Source organism: Lagenorhynchus albirostris, chromosome 17, assembly GCF_949774975.1.
Source record: "Lagenorhynchus albirostris chromosome 17, mLagAlb1.1, whole genome shotgun sequence".
NCBI lineage: Eukaryota > Metazoa > Chordata > Mammalia > Artiodactyla > Delphinidae > Lagenorhynchus > Lagenorhynchus albirostris.
Window position 1 is genome coordinate 250,077 of NC_083111.1, and position 16,884 is coordinate 266,960.

Consider the following 16,884-nt stretch of genomic DNA (forward strand, 5'->3'; position numbering starts at 1 on the left):
ATCAAACTACCAACGGCTTTGTTCACAGTAGAACAAAAAATTTCACAATTTGTATGGAAACACAAAAGACCCCGAATAGCCAAAGATTGCTTTCTCAAAGCAATCTTGAGAAAGAAAAACGGAGCTGGAGGAATCAGACACCCTGACTTCAGACTCTACTACAAAGCTACAGGAATCAAGACAGTATGGTACTGGCACAGAAACAGAAACACAGGTCAATGGGCAGGATAGAAAGCCCAGGGATACACCCACGCACATATGGTCACCTATCTTTGCTAACGGAGGCAAGAATATACAATGGAGAAAAGACAGCCTTTTCAATAAGTGGTGCTGGGAAAACTGGACAGCTACATGTAAAAGAATGAAATCAGAACAATTCCTAACACCATACACAAAAATAAACTCAAAATGGATTAAAGACCTAAATGTAAGGCCAGACGCTATAAAACTCTTAGAGGAAAACACAGGCAGAACCCTCTGTGACATAAATCACAGCAAGATCCTTTTTTTGACCCACCTCCTAGAGAAATGGAAATAAAAACAAAAGTAAACAAATGGGACCTAATGAAACTTAAAAGCTTTTGCACGGCAAAGGAAACTATAAACAAGACGAAAAGACAACCCTCAGAATGGGAGAAAATCTTTGCAAACGAAGCAACTGACAAAGGATTAATCTCCAAAATTTACAAGCAGCTCATGCAGCTCAATATCAAAAAACAAGCAACCCAATCCAAAAATGGGCAGAAGACCTAAATAGACTTTTCTCCAAAGAAGATATACAGTTTGCCAACAAACACATGAAAGGATGTTCATCACTAATCATTAGAGAAATGCAAATCAAAACTACAATGAGGGCTTCCCTGGTGGCGCAGTGGTTGAGAGTCCGCCTGCCGATGCAGGGGACACGGGTTTGTGCCCCGGTCCGGGAAGATCCCACATGCCGCGGAGTGTCTAGGCCTGTGAGCCATGGCCGCTGAGCCTGTGCGTCCGGAGCCTGTGCTCCGCAACGGGAGAGGCCACAGCAGTGAGAGGCCTGCGTACTCCAAAAAAAAAAAAACAAAAAAAAAACTACAATGAGATATCGTCTCACACCGGTCAGAATGGCCATCATCAAAAATCTACAAACAATAAATGCTGGAGAGGGTGTGGAGAAAAGGGAACCGTCCTGCACTGTTGAGGGGAATGTAAATTGATACAGCCATTATGGAGAACAGTATGGAGGTTCCTTAAGAAACTAAAAGCAGAACTACCATACGACCCAGCAATCCCACTACTGGGCATATTCCCTGAGAAAACCATAATTCAAAAAGAGTCATTTGGGCTTCCCTGGTGGCGCAGTGGTTGAGAGCCTGCCTGCCGATGCAGGGGACGTTGGTTCATGCCCCGGTCTGGGAAGATCCCTCATGCCGTGGAGCGGCTGGGCCCGTGAGCCATGGCCGCTGAGCCTGCGCGTCCGGAACCTGTGCTCCGCAACGGGAGGGGCCGCGACGGTGAGAGGCCCGCGTACCTCAAAAAAAAAAAAAAAAAAAAGAGTCATGTTCCACAATGTTCGTTGCAGCTCTATTCACAATAGCCAGGACGTGGAAGCAACCTACATGTCCATCAACAGATGAATGGATAAAGAAAATGTGGCACATATATACAATGGAATATTACTCAGCCATAAAAAGAAATGAAATTGAGTTATTTGTAGTGAGGTGGATGGACCTAGAGTCTATCTTACAGAGTGAAGTAAGTCAGAAAGAGAAAAACAAATACCATATGCTAACATGTATATATGGAATCCAAAAAAAAAAGTACTGAAAAACCTAGGGGCAGGACAGGAATAAAGATGCAGACGTAGAGAATGGACTTGAGGACACAGGGAGGTGTAAGGGGAAGCTGGGACGAAGTGAGAGAGTGGCATGGACATATATACACTACCAGCTGTAAAACAGGTAGCTAGTGGGAAGCAGCCGCATAGCACAGGGAGATCAGTTCGGTGCTTTGTGACCACCTAGAGGGGTGGGATAGGGAGGGTGGGAGGGAGATGCAAGAGGGAGGAGATATGGGAATATATGTATATGTACAGGTGATTAACTTTGTTATACATCAGAAACTAAACATTGTTAAGCAACTATACTCCAGTAAAGATGTTAAAAAAAAAAAAGAAAGAAAGTAAAGTTTACAACCACTCCCAGATATGTGATGGTTCTTTCTTTAAATTGCAATTTCCAGTGACCTGTGCCTGAGAAAGGAAATGGTCGAGTCAGAGACTTTTGTTAATCTAGAGAATTAGACTCCTGGTTTATAGAGGAAGTCTATTTCACATTTTATATTCTTCAGTGAATTCATCTTCAGTGTAGTTTACTGTTCACTTTTGAACGGAAATAAAGTGTTCCTCAACAATGTGTTTATTTGGATAAAAAGGGAATTAGACAGAGTCTACTCTGGGAATTTAAAATAACACACACAGTTATAAATGTCATTGTTTTTATCAGTTTTTTTAGATAAGGTGGGTATTTTTTGGGTAGGAAGCTAAAAGAAACAAAGTTGAACCTGGGAGATAAATCTTGGCAAATAAGAAGTTGAAAATAAAGGAAGTATAAACCTTGAACTTCTTATTTCTGAAATTGGCTTAATTCTTCATTTTAGAGATATTTTTTAGGACTTACGGTTTTAAATTTTTCTTAGAATAAATCTGACTTTTGGTGAGAGGAGGAGTGCCTGTTCACTCTGTAAGTAATTGAGAATGTGGGCAGGATAGTTGGTATTTTTAAAAATTCACGACAAACACTGTTAACATTGTCTTGTCACTGACTTGAGTTTCATGCAGGGGTTCAGATGCCAGTGTCTGGAGGAGGGAACTCAGATGGTTCAAAGCTTGTGCAGTTGCCTCAGAAGTCACTGGGGCATAATAGCCTTTTTCAAATCCAACGAGTTGATCAATCAGAAAGGGTTTACGAAGTAACTAGAATGTGGTTTACTGTCTGCCTTGAGAATCAAAGTTCTCAGATAGCTGCATGGAACTTTCTGCAGTGATGGAAGCGTTCTCTGTGCTGCCCACTGTGGTACTGACCACATCAAATACTAGAAATGTGGCTTCTACAACTCAGGAAATGCATTTTAAGTTTTATTTTACTTCTTTTTATTTAAAATCAGTTAGCTACAAGGGCTACCTTAAAAGCACAGGTGTAGAAGGTGGCTCTGATGTTCTGTTTTCACCAGGGACCTTTTTGCATTAAATTTAACGTCCCTCCATTGCAGCTTGTCACACCGGCCTCCCACATCTCACGCTGTCCTGGTAGTTTCATCTGATCCTGTGGGCCAGCGACCGCCTGGCAGTTGTGTCACTCCCTTTCCCGCGCACTGGTCCCTCCAGGAAGGATGCAGGACCTTTCTTGCTGTATCCAAGTGGTGGGTCCCATCCTCCTTCCAGGGAAGAGAACAGACTGGCTTCATTTTTTATTTTTTAATTCTTTACACCGTTTTTTTTCTATAAATTAATTTTATTTATTTATTTATTTATTCATGTATGTATGTATGTATGGCTGCATTGGTTCTACTGCAGCACCAATGATGTTTTACTGCACTTAGTTGTTTCCTTCGTGTGTGTCCCTGTATGGACTGTAAGCCCTCTCAACTAGCCCCACACAATGGCTTGGCCTCCCGTGTCCGGAAGATGTGTGTACTAGACAGCTTAGTCCTCAGGCCAGTGGGGCTTCGAGTTGAGACTAAATTGTAAACAAAATTGATTGGTTTATCCCAAGTATGTCTTCAGTGGAAAGAAGAATTAAGTCTAGGTTACGTTTTTTTGACAACTACAGTTCTTAGTCTGACTTCTTTAGCTGACTAGCCATTAAAGGAGGGAAGGAAAGGAAGGAAAGAAAATACCTTCTATTTGTCTTGGTTTAGGTCACTGCATTAATCCCTTAGTCATCCTTGCCACCCGCCAAATTTGGACACTTTCTTCCTGGACCGTAAACAAGCAAACTGATCTGATTTGTGATGTGAAATAAATACTGTTTGTTTTATGAACTGATAATGGGGTATTTAACACTGTGGCAGTGTTGACAAGTGATAGCAAATGAAAAGATATTTCACTTGGTTTTCCTCTCTGCCCTTGGTGACATTAAAAAAAACAGTCTTGTTTCTTGTTTTACCTGAGTTCTGTATATAACACTCTCAGTAAAGAGCAGTGGAAATGGTTCTTCATGAAAGCAAACATTTGGACAAATTGTCATTTGTATTGAACATACAGGATTCTCTTTTTTTTCTTTTTTTTCAAGTTTCCAAGAGAAACCATAGTGCTTGGACTCCACGGAAGACTGTTACTGTCTAGTTTTTTGTGTATTTTACCATGTGTCCCACGTTGCAGACCATCCTATTGCCATGGCTGCTGACTTGTCAAGGATGCTCTGAGAGTTTACTAGAAAGTAAACACACACTCTTCAACTTCCTTAACAGAAGAATCACTGTGAGTCCAGCATCATGATGATGTTCACTGGTGGTGTTGGTTGTGATGTGATTTATCAAGTGAGGTTTAACATCTTAAGTTTGTCTTATTTATTTGTTTGTGTTTGTTTATTTATGGCTTGTTGTGTCTTCTTTGCTGCGCGTGGGCTTTTCCTAGTTGCGGCGAGTGGGGGCTACTCTGTTGCGGTGCGCGGACTTCTCATTGCGTTGGCTTCTCTTGTTGCGGAGCACGGGCTCTGGGTGCATGGGCTTCAGTAGTTGTGGCACACGGGCTCAGTAGTTGTGGCTCGTGGCCTCTAGAGCGCAGACTCAGTAGTTGTGGCCCACGGGCTTAGTTGCTCTGCAGCATGTGGGATCTTCCCAGACCAGGGCTCAAACCCATGTCCCCTGCATTGGCAGGCGGATTCTTACCTCCGCGCCACCAGGGAAGCCCCTTAGGTTTGTCTTTATTTTTAGTTAGATCTTCAGAAAAACTGGTTAAACTTGTTATAATATTAATCTGAATACATGCTCTGTAAACTTGCTTTTTGGTCATCACATAACATTTGTGGCAATAAGATAAGTAGAGAGGTGATAGTAGAGTCCACAGCAGTTAACACTGGCCTGCAGCATAAAAAGAAATAAAGAGGTCACACTCCCTAGGAGCATGATGCTGGTGCCATGTATATGGATGTTGAAAGGCTGTGACGTCCTTGGCCTCCTAACGAAGGAAACAGCATCTGTGTTTCTTCTGCAGAAGCTCAGTGAGGTAGTACTGAGAACTCTGCTTGTCACATGGAATTTGAGTTGTGGTCATTGCCACCAGGCAGCCCCGCAGGTGCCCCACCATCCCCTTCCCTGTGCCTTCACACACCCTCACCCAGGCAGCCCTCACCTGGTTACCTCTCCTGGGAAACCTTCCCTGTCTCCAGAGGGTCCTCCCTCGGGGTATCATATAACACCCTTTTCCTTTGCAGTAAACCTGTCCTCTCAGCCTTCTTGTCTCAGACTGGATTCCCAGTCCCCTGCCCCTTGCCTGGAATGTCATAGGTGTTGAGTAAAAACAGCAAAATGAACCAAATGGACCTAGATATGGGTTTTAAGGTCTATCCCAAATCCACTAGCCTTGCACATCTATTTGGTATAGGTATGTTTTTAATTTGGTTTAACCTTAATAGCCTCAAACAGGACTTTGAATTTGGCAGAACAGAGTTCTAATGTTAATATGTCTCTCTCTAAACTGTAAGGTTCTAAATACACACAGAAATCTTGTGCTATGTTCTTAACTTAGCAGTTAAAATAATATTACTTGATCGGGCTTCCCTGGTGGCACAGTGGTTGAGAGCCTGCCTGCCGATGCAGGGGACGCGGGTTCATGCCCGGGTCCGGGAAGATCCCACATGCCGCGGAGCGGCTGGGCCCGTGAGCCATGGCCGCTGAGCCTGCGCGTCCAGAGCCTGTGCTCCGCAACGGGAGGGGCCGCGGCGGTGAGAGGCCCGCGTACCGCAAAAAAAAAGAATATTACTTGATCATATTTTTCAAATTAACTTGAAAGAAAAGGCTGGGCACGTATGACATCTTTCATCCATCCTGCTGTATCAGGACCTTCACAGTTGAGCCCAGTGGTACCCGATGCTGTGCCCCACCCCTGCCCTCTTGCTTTCTTGAACCTCTTCTTGCTGACTGTCACTCTGTGTCTGGCTTGCCTCTGTCTCTCCATGTCTCCTAATTGTTATTTCTAAGTTACCATACGTGTAGTCTATCGGCTTAAAATATTACCATTGCAAATTTGTCCTCTTGGTGGATTGTCCCTTTTAATCATTGTGTGATGTCCCTCTCTATCCCTGATAATTTTCTTTGCTCTAAAGCCTACTTCATCTGATAGTAATTTCAACCATATTTATGTTAATGTTACATGATGGTTTTTCCCCCAGCCTTTTACTTTCATCCTACCTGTATCTTTATATTTGAAGTGAATTTCTTGTAGACAGCATAAAGATGGACCGTATTTTTTAATGCACTCTGCTAATCTGTCTTTTAATTGCTTTTTTAGACCATATACACTTAATGTAATTATTGATATATTAAGACTTAAGTCTCCCTTTTTATTTCTCGTTTTCTCTGTGTTGTTCTCTGTTTTTCATTTCTCTGGGTTTTTCTTTTTCTCCTGGCATTGTGTGGGTTGCTTGAACAATTTTTAGAATTTCATTTTAATTTATTTATAATGTTTTTGTGTTGTTATAGCTATGTTATTGGTTGCTCTAGGCATTACATTTTATATGCATAACTTATCAGTTTATGGGGTCAACATTTTGCCAGTTTGTGTGAAATGTAGGAACCTTGCCTCTTATGTCCCTTTACTGTCCTCATTTACATGACTGTCTTAAATATTTCCTTTGCATACATTTAGAACCATATCAGACAGTGTTATAATTCTTGCTTCAACTCCAAATATAATTTCAAAAACTCAACAGGAGCAGGAAAGCCTATTTTATTTACCTGTATCTTTCCATTTTTATTTCTTCTTCCTCACACCTCTTGGGGTTCTGTTCATTGGTTTTTTTTGGTCTCTTTTTTCTTTGTTGTTTATATTTGGTAATTTATATTATTTTATCTTCACGTTCACTGATCCTTTTCTCTGCTCCCTTCATTCCGCTGTTGAACCCATCCAGTGAGTTTTATTTTCATTATTTTATTTCCTAGTTATAAAATTTCCGTTTAAGAAAATCTGTATCTTTGCTAAGACTTCCTGTTTCTTTGCTGAGACTTTCTGTTCTTTCATTTGTCTCATGTGCATTTGTAACTGTCACTGAAGCATGTTTGTAATGGCTGCTTTTGAATCTTTGTCAGGTAATTCTGACATCTGCGTCATCTTAACATTGTCATCTAGTCACTGTGTTTTTTCATTCACGTGAGAATTTTCCTGGCTCTTAGTGTAACAGGTGGTTCTAGATGGTAACCTATACATGTTAGGTATTATGATACAAGATCCTGGATCTTATTTAAACCAGTTTTAGGTGGCTTTGTCTGGCACTGCTCTGAGAAGAGACGTTGGGAGGGTGGGGGGCTTCTTACTACCAGGTGGAGGGAGGCGTCAGGATTTCCTTCGTTACCGCTTCCAACGAGGCTGCCACTCACCGCAGTGGAGGAAGTGGGAGGGCCGGGTAGTGGTGAAAGTACTGACTCTGCTGGGCCACTGGACTCTGCTCCAAGGGGCGGGGAGTGAGGCTCGGTTACGGGAGTGATGGGGGTGTGAGGGTGAGCACCTCGTCTCACACCAGCCCAGCCGGCCTGCACAGACTCTTCATCACAGCCTGTCGAGGGGCATGACCAGCCCCCACTTGCGCTTTGCCTGCTGTGTGTGGCAGTAGGTCACAGTTTTCCTGTGATATTTGCCAAGAGTAGAGCAGTGATTTCCTAGGACTTTTCTGTCTCGCTGGGCTGCCCCTTCCCTGTCCTTCCTTTCGAGCGTGCCTTTGTCGGCACCCATTGCTGTTTCTAGGCTGCAGAGAGGAAGCTCAGGAACTTGCTGCTCTGTCTGTCCTTGGGTCCCAGCTGGACAGCCTCCTCCTCTCCCCTTTCAACTTCTTCTGCTCTTTCGTTTCTGTGCAGCACCAGGCATTTCCTTGTGTCTAACGGGAGAAATAGGGGAAAGTGTGTCTACTCCGTCTTCCTGTTAACCTTCCTGTTAAGCAGCGCTGCCTGTGTGAGGAATGAGCATTAGCTAGTCTGAGAGGAACCAGTAGCACATTGTCCTACTTCCACTTGAATGTGGGCCATTTCAGTGACTGTGGTCCGTTTGGTAGTGAAGGTGGAGCTCCTTTGGTGTCTGGTGTCATGTTTTCTGAAAGATGAGAGCTGTGAAGTGTCCGAAGGTCTTTCTTGTAACATTCACTTCAGTGTCGGGCAGCTGTGTGCCCCCCACCCCCCTGGCCAAGTACTTTCCCCGAGGGGCCCTGAGGCCACTGTCCAGCAGCCTGGGAGGCCCCGGGGGACCTCCAGCTCGAGCACTGCTGCCCCTTCCACCCCCACTCCTGACACAAGACTTGCTCAGAAGAGCAGAACCAGATGCACTGGCAGCTGCTCTAGGGCCTGTGTCCTTAGCCAGCAAGTCGTTGTCCTTTGTGATTTAGCAAGAAGGTGAGGGGAATCCAGCATTGCAGATAAACTTGTATTTGTATTTCTTTCCCTTTCCAGGCAAAAGCTTATTATCCCAAATGGAAGTTGCCCTGTTATTCTGAATACTTATTTTTGTCAGAAAGTTGTTGCCAAAGAAGATTCAAAAACAACACATGAAGTGCACAGTTGGGACACACCCCTTCCAAGAAGAAGCATCATTTTGGCCCAGATGTTTAGATTTAAGAGCCTAACAAATAACTCACCTGAAAACCAGGTAAACTATCACTGACTTAGAGGTTTTTTGCTTTGTAGTAATACTGCGTTTAAAGGCTTTGGAATTTATAGAGGTGATTACCTTTGGTCCTTTCCAAATATTCAGCAACTATATATGTAATCTTTAATTTATTAAAATATGAGTTTTCTTTTTTTTCTCTTCTCATAATTGCCTAAGAATTTTATTTTAGCCTCTTTTATTTATTAAAAAAATCATGTTTTTCTTTTTCATAACATCTGTATCCCTTGGGATAAAAAGAGCTGCATAAACTTGAGGTTATACACTGGAGATTGCTTTTTGGAATTTTAGTGGCCCTGAGCCATGGTCATCCACCAAGATGAACTTGGGGAACCACTAAACTTCACTTGCGGCGGGCACAAAGGACACCCCCGGGACCACTCGGGCTCCAAGTGTCTGACTTCAGTGCGCCTGCCTCAGGGTCGCCTAGTTATCCCAGTCAGCGCAGAGCGGAATACTGAAGCTGACAGTGTGAAGGGACATCGGAAAGGAAAGGAAACGGACTTTGAACCTACTTGGTAGGTGTGGAGTTGAGCGGGAGCTCCCTTTAACTGTCAGAGCGTGTGTCTGGAGAGGATTATGTGAAAAGGAGGGCTGTCTAATCAATTTAATTGAACAGATGTAAAATACAGCTCAAAGTGCATTACTGCTTTAATGTACAGTTTTAGACAGCTATGTGATGTTAAATTCATGAGGTGTGTCTTCATCTCACGTCAGTGCTAGCGGAGCGGCAGTAGGCTTAGTGGTTAAGCGTGTGGACTTTGGAACTAGGTGCCTAGTTCCGGTCCTGCCTCAGCCACTTGCTGTTGGGTGACCTTGGGTAAGACGCTGAACTCCTGTCTCAACATTCTCATCTGGCAAACAGTGGTAACTATGCAGCCTGCCTCCTTGGGTTGTGAGGTTAAATGTGTTTGTTACACAGCACCGTATGTAAAGAAAAGTGCTGCAATGTAGGAAGCATGGAGCACTCTAGAGGATATTTATTTACTAGGATGTTTACTGGGATCATAAAGGTGTTGCATGTTGCTCACAGGAGTGTGCAAAGTGCTAGCACTTCATAATAACCCTAGTCATTCTTTTATTTTGTTTTGTAGTTTGTGCTATTGAGAGCGTTACCTCATAAAAGAAAATTTTTTAAATCACCATAAGGTGTTTTAATAGCAGTACTTTCTCCATGTTTTCAAATCCCCGAGGTGGTCTGTCCTCCTGCCGCTCCCCTGTTCCTCGACTCACCAGGCCTCCTCGGTCACGTTGGTGGCCCGCGGATGGGAGCCCCGCGCCATGGGCGTGCATCTGTCCTTGTCATTCCTTGAGTGTCCTGCAGTCACACCCGATGCTTAGGGTTCCCCAAGCACGTCGGGATTTGGTATGTAGTGTGCCCTCGTGGGTCAGACTGGAATTGTTTCCTTTGCGTGTCTTGCCAGGTTATGTGTGGTGGTCACACCACCGTGGGCACAGACTGGACCCTCAGACACGAACAAGCAGAGCTGGGCTTCCCCGCCCGAGCTGCCCTGAGGGATTCTCTGCTGGATGCAGTCGAAAGCCAAGGAGTTGCCACCTGGTCGGGAGCCGGGGTCCGGGTGGTGGTGCAGAGAGTTTACTCTCTTCGCTGCAGGTGTCAGCAGGCAGATGGCACAGACCCTTCTGGAGTTCGGTGAGTGACGAAACACAGGTGCAGGCGCCCAGCCTCACCTGGAGAAAGTGGAGGCTCTTCTCAGAGCAATTTCTTCACTGTATTCACCATGTACATGGGTTGTATTTGTTCGGTTGGTTTTTATTTACATCAGAATTTGGGACACATGGTATGACAGAGGATTTTGTCTATTTGTAAAAAAAAGTCCTTACTGAAAAAGTTAGTCGCATTTACTTTTACCTTTAATAGTTCATGTTACTGAAAGTAATACAAGCACAAATGGTATTGTTATAAGAAAGCCAAGGCATGGTTACGTACTTAAAAAGACCACTGCAATAGCTATCAAGTTTTATGTCTTAAACACCTGAATAAGTAAGTGGCAGCTGGTAAATCTGTGGCTCCCAGATGGTGCTGTCGCGTCTGCATCAGAGCTCTTGGCAGAACTTCTGCTGTGATGCAGACATTTTTTTACTGCCCTAACCAGTGAGGTGACCACTGACCACCACGTAGGAAATATGGCTAGTGGGACCGAGGAACTACATTTTAAATTTTATTTAAGTTTAGTTAACTTTATTTTAAAGTTTATGTGGATAGTGGCTGCCTTGGTACACAGGATGGCTAGGTAGCTACGAAAGCGAGGGCAAACCTGTGATTCAGAGTACTTTGCTCCAACAGATTGTGGGAATGGCATCTTTTCTACTGAGACTTAGGCTCCTCCTGGTTTTATTTGTTTTCAAATAGCTAGAGACACATCGCTGACTGGGAGTTTATTTATTTATGTCAGACTCTTCTGAGGTTATCTTTCTGTGTTAAATTGCCCTCAAAGCAGTAGGACAGATTTATAACAGAAGAGAAATGACAAGCTTAGACGCCAGGTCATCAAACAGTCATTTCGTCTCTCTACTATTAGGAGAACACTACTGAAGAAATAGTAATTCACCGTCATCCTATCCTTACAATGCCTTCTGATATTTTTCAGAAAGAGCAAGGAGGAAGCACTGCCCTGTTAACCGTGAGTCCTCTTCCAGTGGACAGCAACTTATTTTAAAGTACCATGAATTTGAAAAAGTCCCTTCAGGTGTAGAGTTAGAGAATGTTTCTTTTGGAATTATAGAAAAAATTTATTTTTATTTTGTTTGGAATATGCGTGTGTGTGAAACCATTATATCCATCTTTAGGTCTCAACATGACCTGTAGCTGTCGACCAGTTTTGTGCTAGACTTAAACTTGTGTAGCTCTAAATAGGGTCACCTGAGACAGTTACAGGTTAGACAGAGGGTTAGTCTTGCTTAGCTTTTTTCGCGGTCGGTAGCCGTGCTAGGCTCTAAGGCGGGAGTACCAAGTGAGCAGGGCGCGGGGCACCACTGCAGGGGGGCGGGCACAGCCGGAGCTGAGGCGGCAGAGCTGGCATTGAGCATCGCGCTCCTTGGAGGCCATCCTCCAGCTCTGCGGCGGCACCTGTTTTGTTGAGCAAAGAGAAGAAATTGGAAGGTAAGCTGCTGCCAGTGGTCGGCGTGTGAGTGCTTTGGGTTTGTGCCTTGTAATACACCTGGGACATATCGAATGAGACTGTGCTCGTGGTGGATTGAAGGCAGGGCAGGCATACCTCAAAAATAAGAAAACAGCATTGAGTTATTCAGGTGGAATGTGCCTGCATCGTGGTGGGGGCTTCTCGTTGCACACGCGAGGCTGTAAACAGAGGCTGGAGGACCTTAGCGCCATTTCACAGGTGAGGAAACGGGACCTCAGAGAGGTTCTTACTGCTGATAGTCATACAGGTGGATGGAAGAAAAACATCACGAGGTATAGAATCCCCAAATGACAGTATTGTAGAGAATACGGGAGCTAAAAGAAAGGGAAGAATATTGAGTTAGAACCAAGCTGTGTTTAGAATACAGCTGACCCAGGGCTTAAGTCATCCTGGAAAGCCACTGCGGGAGCTGTGCATGAAAAGGAACCTTTGGACAGAGGCCATAGCGTTTGGCCTTGGGTTTGAGACAAGGCTTCTGAGATGTCTTTGGGGTACAAAAAGGTCTTATTGTATAACTGATCATTAGTTTTTTCTAGATTCATTTGCTATAATAATGATCAGGGTCTCCAGTTTACAAATCACATTAAGATAGAAGTAACATTACACTTAGCACCCTAGTGATTCTTTGCTGGTGTGTATAAGGCATCTCCTTGGGGAGTCCCTCAGCAGCATGTGTCCTGGTGTGGACCTTTACACCTGCATGTGCAACACGATACAGGAGGAGACACCATCAGAAGACTTAGGCGTATCGCCTAGGTCACCCTTTTCTACTTGAATTCTGCCTGTAACTTCCTGCCCGTCGGTAACTTGGGGCAGCTGTGCAGTGCACAGAGTCAGTCTTGTCCAGAGGCCCGAGCACAGCCAGCGCAGGAGGGAGGTTGAACAGTGAGGGCCGCTGACCTGCCGTCCCCTGCGTTACCTCACCTGCTTTACCTCAGAGACCTCTCTAGCCAGCAGTGAGCTGAAGACTACTCTGATGACTGTGTGTTTTCTACAGTCAGAAATGGCCGTGTCAGAATACATTAAGGCCTGTGCAAAGGGAGACGGCGCTGCCTTACGGGACTCTGCGGCCACGGTGATTCTCCCTTCCTGCCCAGAGCAGGCCAGGTGCCTCCCGAGGAAGCTGTGGTGACTTTTCGGTCCAACTTGGCACCTTGATCGTATCAAGCTAGTGCTCTAGCCGTGTCACTTTTATGAGATCAGTAAGAGCTTGTCTTCTGGCAGATAGCCCAATTTTTGTTAGCTTTGAAATCAAAAGAAATCTGAAGCCTGCCAGTCCTGAAGGGGGTCAGATAGATTCTGTCAAAAGGTTCATATTCTCTGAGCTGTGAAACAGTATCAGAAATACACTTCAGGTTTCAGAAATATAATAAGTAGGAGTCTCCGGTCCGTTGTTCTTCAGGATGACGTCCTTTAACTCAAGCTATTACAGAAAACATTTCTACTTGGTTTCTCAAGGTGTTATAGGTCAGCGTAACCAACACGAACTGAAGTTTTATAAACCCCTAAGTCAAAGGTAACAAAAAACCAGTCCAGAGAACACTCCCTAAACAGTAAGCAAGGCAGTCTGTTCAGAGGCAAAACACACCTTTATCTAGATCCACTGCATATTGAATGAATATTATATAAACGCATGACTAATAAGACCATAGGCTTTTTAGCCCAAAGGGAGCACTGGTTTATACTGATGGAAACTGGGGCCAAGAAAAAGTACGTGGACTCCCTAGTGACCCCCTCCCTCCTGGCAGAGTGGAATCTAGACCGAACGGCCTTGCTCCAGGTCCATGGGGATCGCCGTTAAACATTGCCTTTTTTCCTCCTTTCTGTGAAACCTTCACTTCCTTTGTCCTTGAGATATTTAACTTATTTTATCCCTCAGAGACGCACATTCTTTCTAGCCTGTCATTGCAGAAATACTTATTATGGGAGAGTTAGTCTTTTGTGAGGGCGTTGAATTCATAAAAATGGTCATGCATTTGGACAAACGCCTGGAGGGGACAGAACCTTCTTATTTAACTATTTTCTAGTTATCTTGCACTTCAGTTTTATGGAAATTCATTGAGCTGAACTCAGGAAAAATAGGCACATTTTCCTTCCTCTATACCTTGATGTTATTCTCTTTTCATCTTTTGACCCTTCCTTTAGTCTGTTGTCTTAATATTTCTTCTTCTTTTCACTAAGGAAAAAAAAAAAATCCACCGTTACCCTGGGCCAGATTCTGGGTCTGCGTGGTTGACAAAAACAGGCATCATGCTGTGCTCATGGGGCATAGTCTGGTGAGGGTGTCCCACACAAAACAATTGAAAACAAATACATTTATGGTTTTAAGTTGTGGTCAGTGCTCTGGTGAGGAAAAAGTGGGATACTATGAGAGACAAGTGGAGAAGGGAAAGAGTTTACTTTGTGGATTCAAGCGCAGGTGTTCTAAGGCAGTACTATTTAAGTGACACTTGAAAGCTAAGTGGATGTTAGGTGAAAAGCAGATGAAATAGAGGGAGTGCCTTTGAGAGCTCCAAACAGGAGGGAGATGGTGGAGTGGCAGCGTGCGTGGGCCATGGGCAGGAGCCAGCCCCAAACAAGGTGTACCCATCTGACAGACACTTCAGCTGTGGGATGGAAAGTGGTTTGGGGAAGAGGGGTTGTGGAGCAGGGCCCCAGTGGAAGCAGAGAGGCCGGGAAGAGGCTACTGCTGCATCCAGCACAGCCCAGGCTCCAAGTGTCACGCGGCACCACGGCAAAATGGAGGAACGTTTCTGATGCGTGTGATGACTTGGTAAGGGATCGAGTGGGGGCAGGGGGGATCGAGTGGGGGCAGGGGGGATCGAGTGGGGGCAGGGGGGAAGGAAATATGAAGACCGATCCTCAGTTTGAGTGCTTGGTTGAGTGATGGGCCATTTACTGAGGTGAGAAAACTGGTTTGGAGGGAAGCTTGAGAATTCAGTTTGGGGCCTGTTTAGTTTGAGATTCCTATGAGACATGCAAGAAAGGATGTCAGATGAAATGTCTGGATATACAGATCTCACACTCAGCGAAGATTTTAGGTTGGAAATAAATATTGGGGGGTTTTCAGCCTACAGCTGGTCGGTCTGTATATTTGTATGTGCATTCGTTTTGTTGGCTAATTTGAAGAGGTTATGGTTGTCCATGGTGCTAAGTTCCAAAGGCCCTGGAGGGCCTGTAGTGAGAGGCAGATGCCCCAGCCCTCCTCTCTTTACCCCCTTCACAGCTGTTCTGTCCCAGCTGGAAACTGTCTAAAGCCAGGGCAGTGGATGAGAGCACATTAGGGAAATAGTAGACACAAAAGAAGGAAGAGGTGTAGCGTCAAGATCTAAGGTCCTGTAGCATTAGAGAATGGGTAGAAGAGGGACCACAGAGGAGCCTGGAGAGGAAGGGCTAGTCCTGGCAGGCACTCAGCATGGTGGAGTGCCATGTGTGGTAGAGGGCAGCTGACGGGGTTCCTCAGAGAAGCCTAATAAGGTGACGGATGAAGCCGTGTGAAGTTCCTGGATGACTTTATGCACAGGAGTTGCTGGGGGTGGAGGTGGATGCTAGCTCCCTGGGCACGCAGGAGTGGGTGGGAAGTGGGGAGCGTGGACAGGTTTTGACAGCAAAGTTTTGTTGACGCAGAAGGGAATGAGAATGCCCAGCATTCAATAGCACAGCAGAACCACGGTGCAGGCATTCTGTCTCTTGCTTCCAATGTTGGGACCAGTTTTCTTTCTTCTTTTTTTTTTTTAATTGAAGTATAGTTGATTTACAATGGTGTTAGTTTCAGGTATACAGCACAGTGATTCAGTTTTGTATATATATATTCTTCTCCATATTCTTTTCCATTATGGTTTATTACAAGATACTGAATATAGTTCCCTGTGCTCTACAGTAGGTCCTTGTTGTTTATCTATTTTCTCTAGTGGTATGTATCTGTTAATTCCAAATTCCTAATGTTTCCCTCCCCCGCTTTCCCCTTTGGTAACCATAAATTTGTTTTGTATGTCTGTCTGTTTCTGTTTTGTAAATAAGTTCATTTGTATCATTTTTTTTAGATTTCAGTAGAACCAATGTTCATAGTGGCACTATTTACAATAGTCAAGACTTGGAAGCAACCTAAATGTCTGTCAAGAGATGAATGGATAAAGAAGGTGTGGTATATGTATACACAATGGAATACTACTCAGCCATAAAATAGAGTGAAATATTGCTATTTGCAGCAACATGGATGGACCTAGAGAATATCATACTAAGTGAAGTAAGTCAGACAGAGAAAGGCAAATACCATTTGTCTTTTGAAAATGCGTTGAGGTAGAGGCAGGTCGTCAGTGGAAGGAGCAGAAGGTCTAGATTCAGACTAGTCTTGGTTCAAATGCTGACTCCCCCACTTAGCAGGGAGACTTGGAGCAAATTGTGTTTCCTTATTTCTGAAATTGGAATTATAATACTGTCCATAATACAGGTTCATGATGAGGATTAAATGAGATCACATATGTAAAGCATTTACCACGATGCTTCCCATATACTAATAGCGCTCAGAGGGTGGCTCACTAGCTCTTGAAAAGCAAGCGTGAATACTTTAAAATTGTAAAATACTGATAAACAACATTGTACAGTAATAGAAACCTAACATAAGCAAAGAAAAGACATCTAGTTACGAATCAGCATTTGTGTTACTTTTGTGTCTGTTGTCTAGCTGCAGGGGAAGCTTGATTAAAGTGGTTTTACTTCCATGCTTTTGGCCACCCTCACCCTACTCATCAGCAAGGAGTTGAAGCTCATTTACTTTAGAAAACAAACATTTATGTGTATTCATATGTGAACTGTGACCCCTGCCTCTCAGTGATGGAAGTATAGAAGTTCCTCTGTAATAAACACATTTCCAGC

The 16,884-nt window shown here is 44.2% G+C and overlaps 1 protein-coding gene across 2 annotated transcripts in view; it reads left to right on the forward strand.

The window, feature by feature from the left end:
• SPIDR (scaffold protein involved in DNA repair) overlaps positions 1-16,884 on the forward strand; it is a 354,487-nt gene that overhangs the window by 243,487 nt on the left and 94,116 nt on the right. For both annotated transcript variants that reach the window (XM_060128290.1, XM_060128291.1), the window contains exons 9-10: positions 8,632-8,827; positions 10,270-10,499. In XM_060128290.1, the coding sequence (XP_059984273.1) occupies positions 8,632-8,827; positions 10,270-10,499 (426 nt within the window). The remainder of the gene's footprint in view (positions 1-8,631; positions 8,828-10,269; positions 10,500-16,884) is intronic.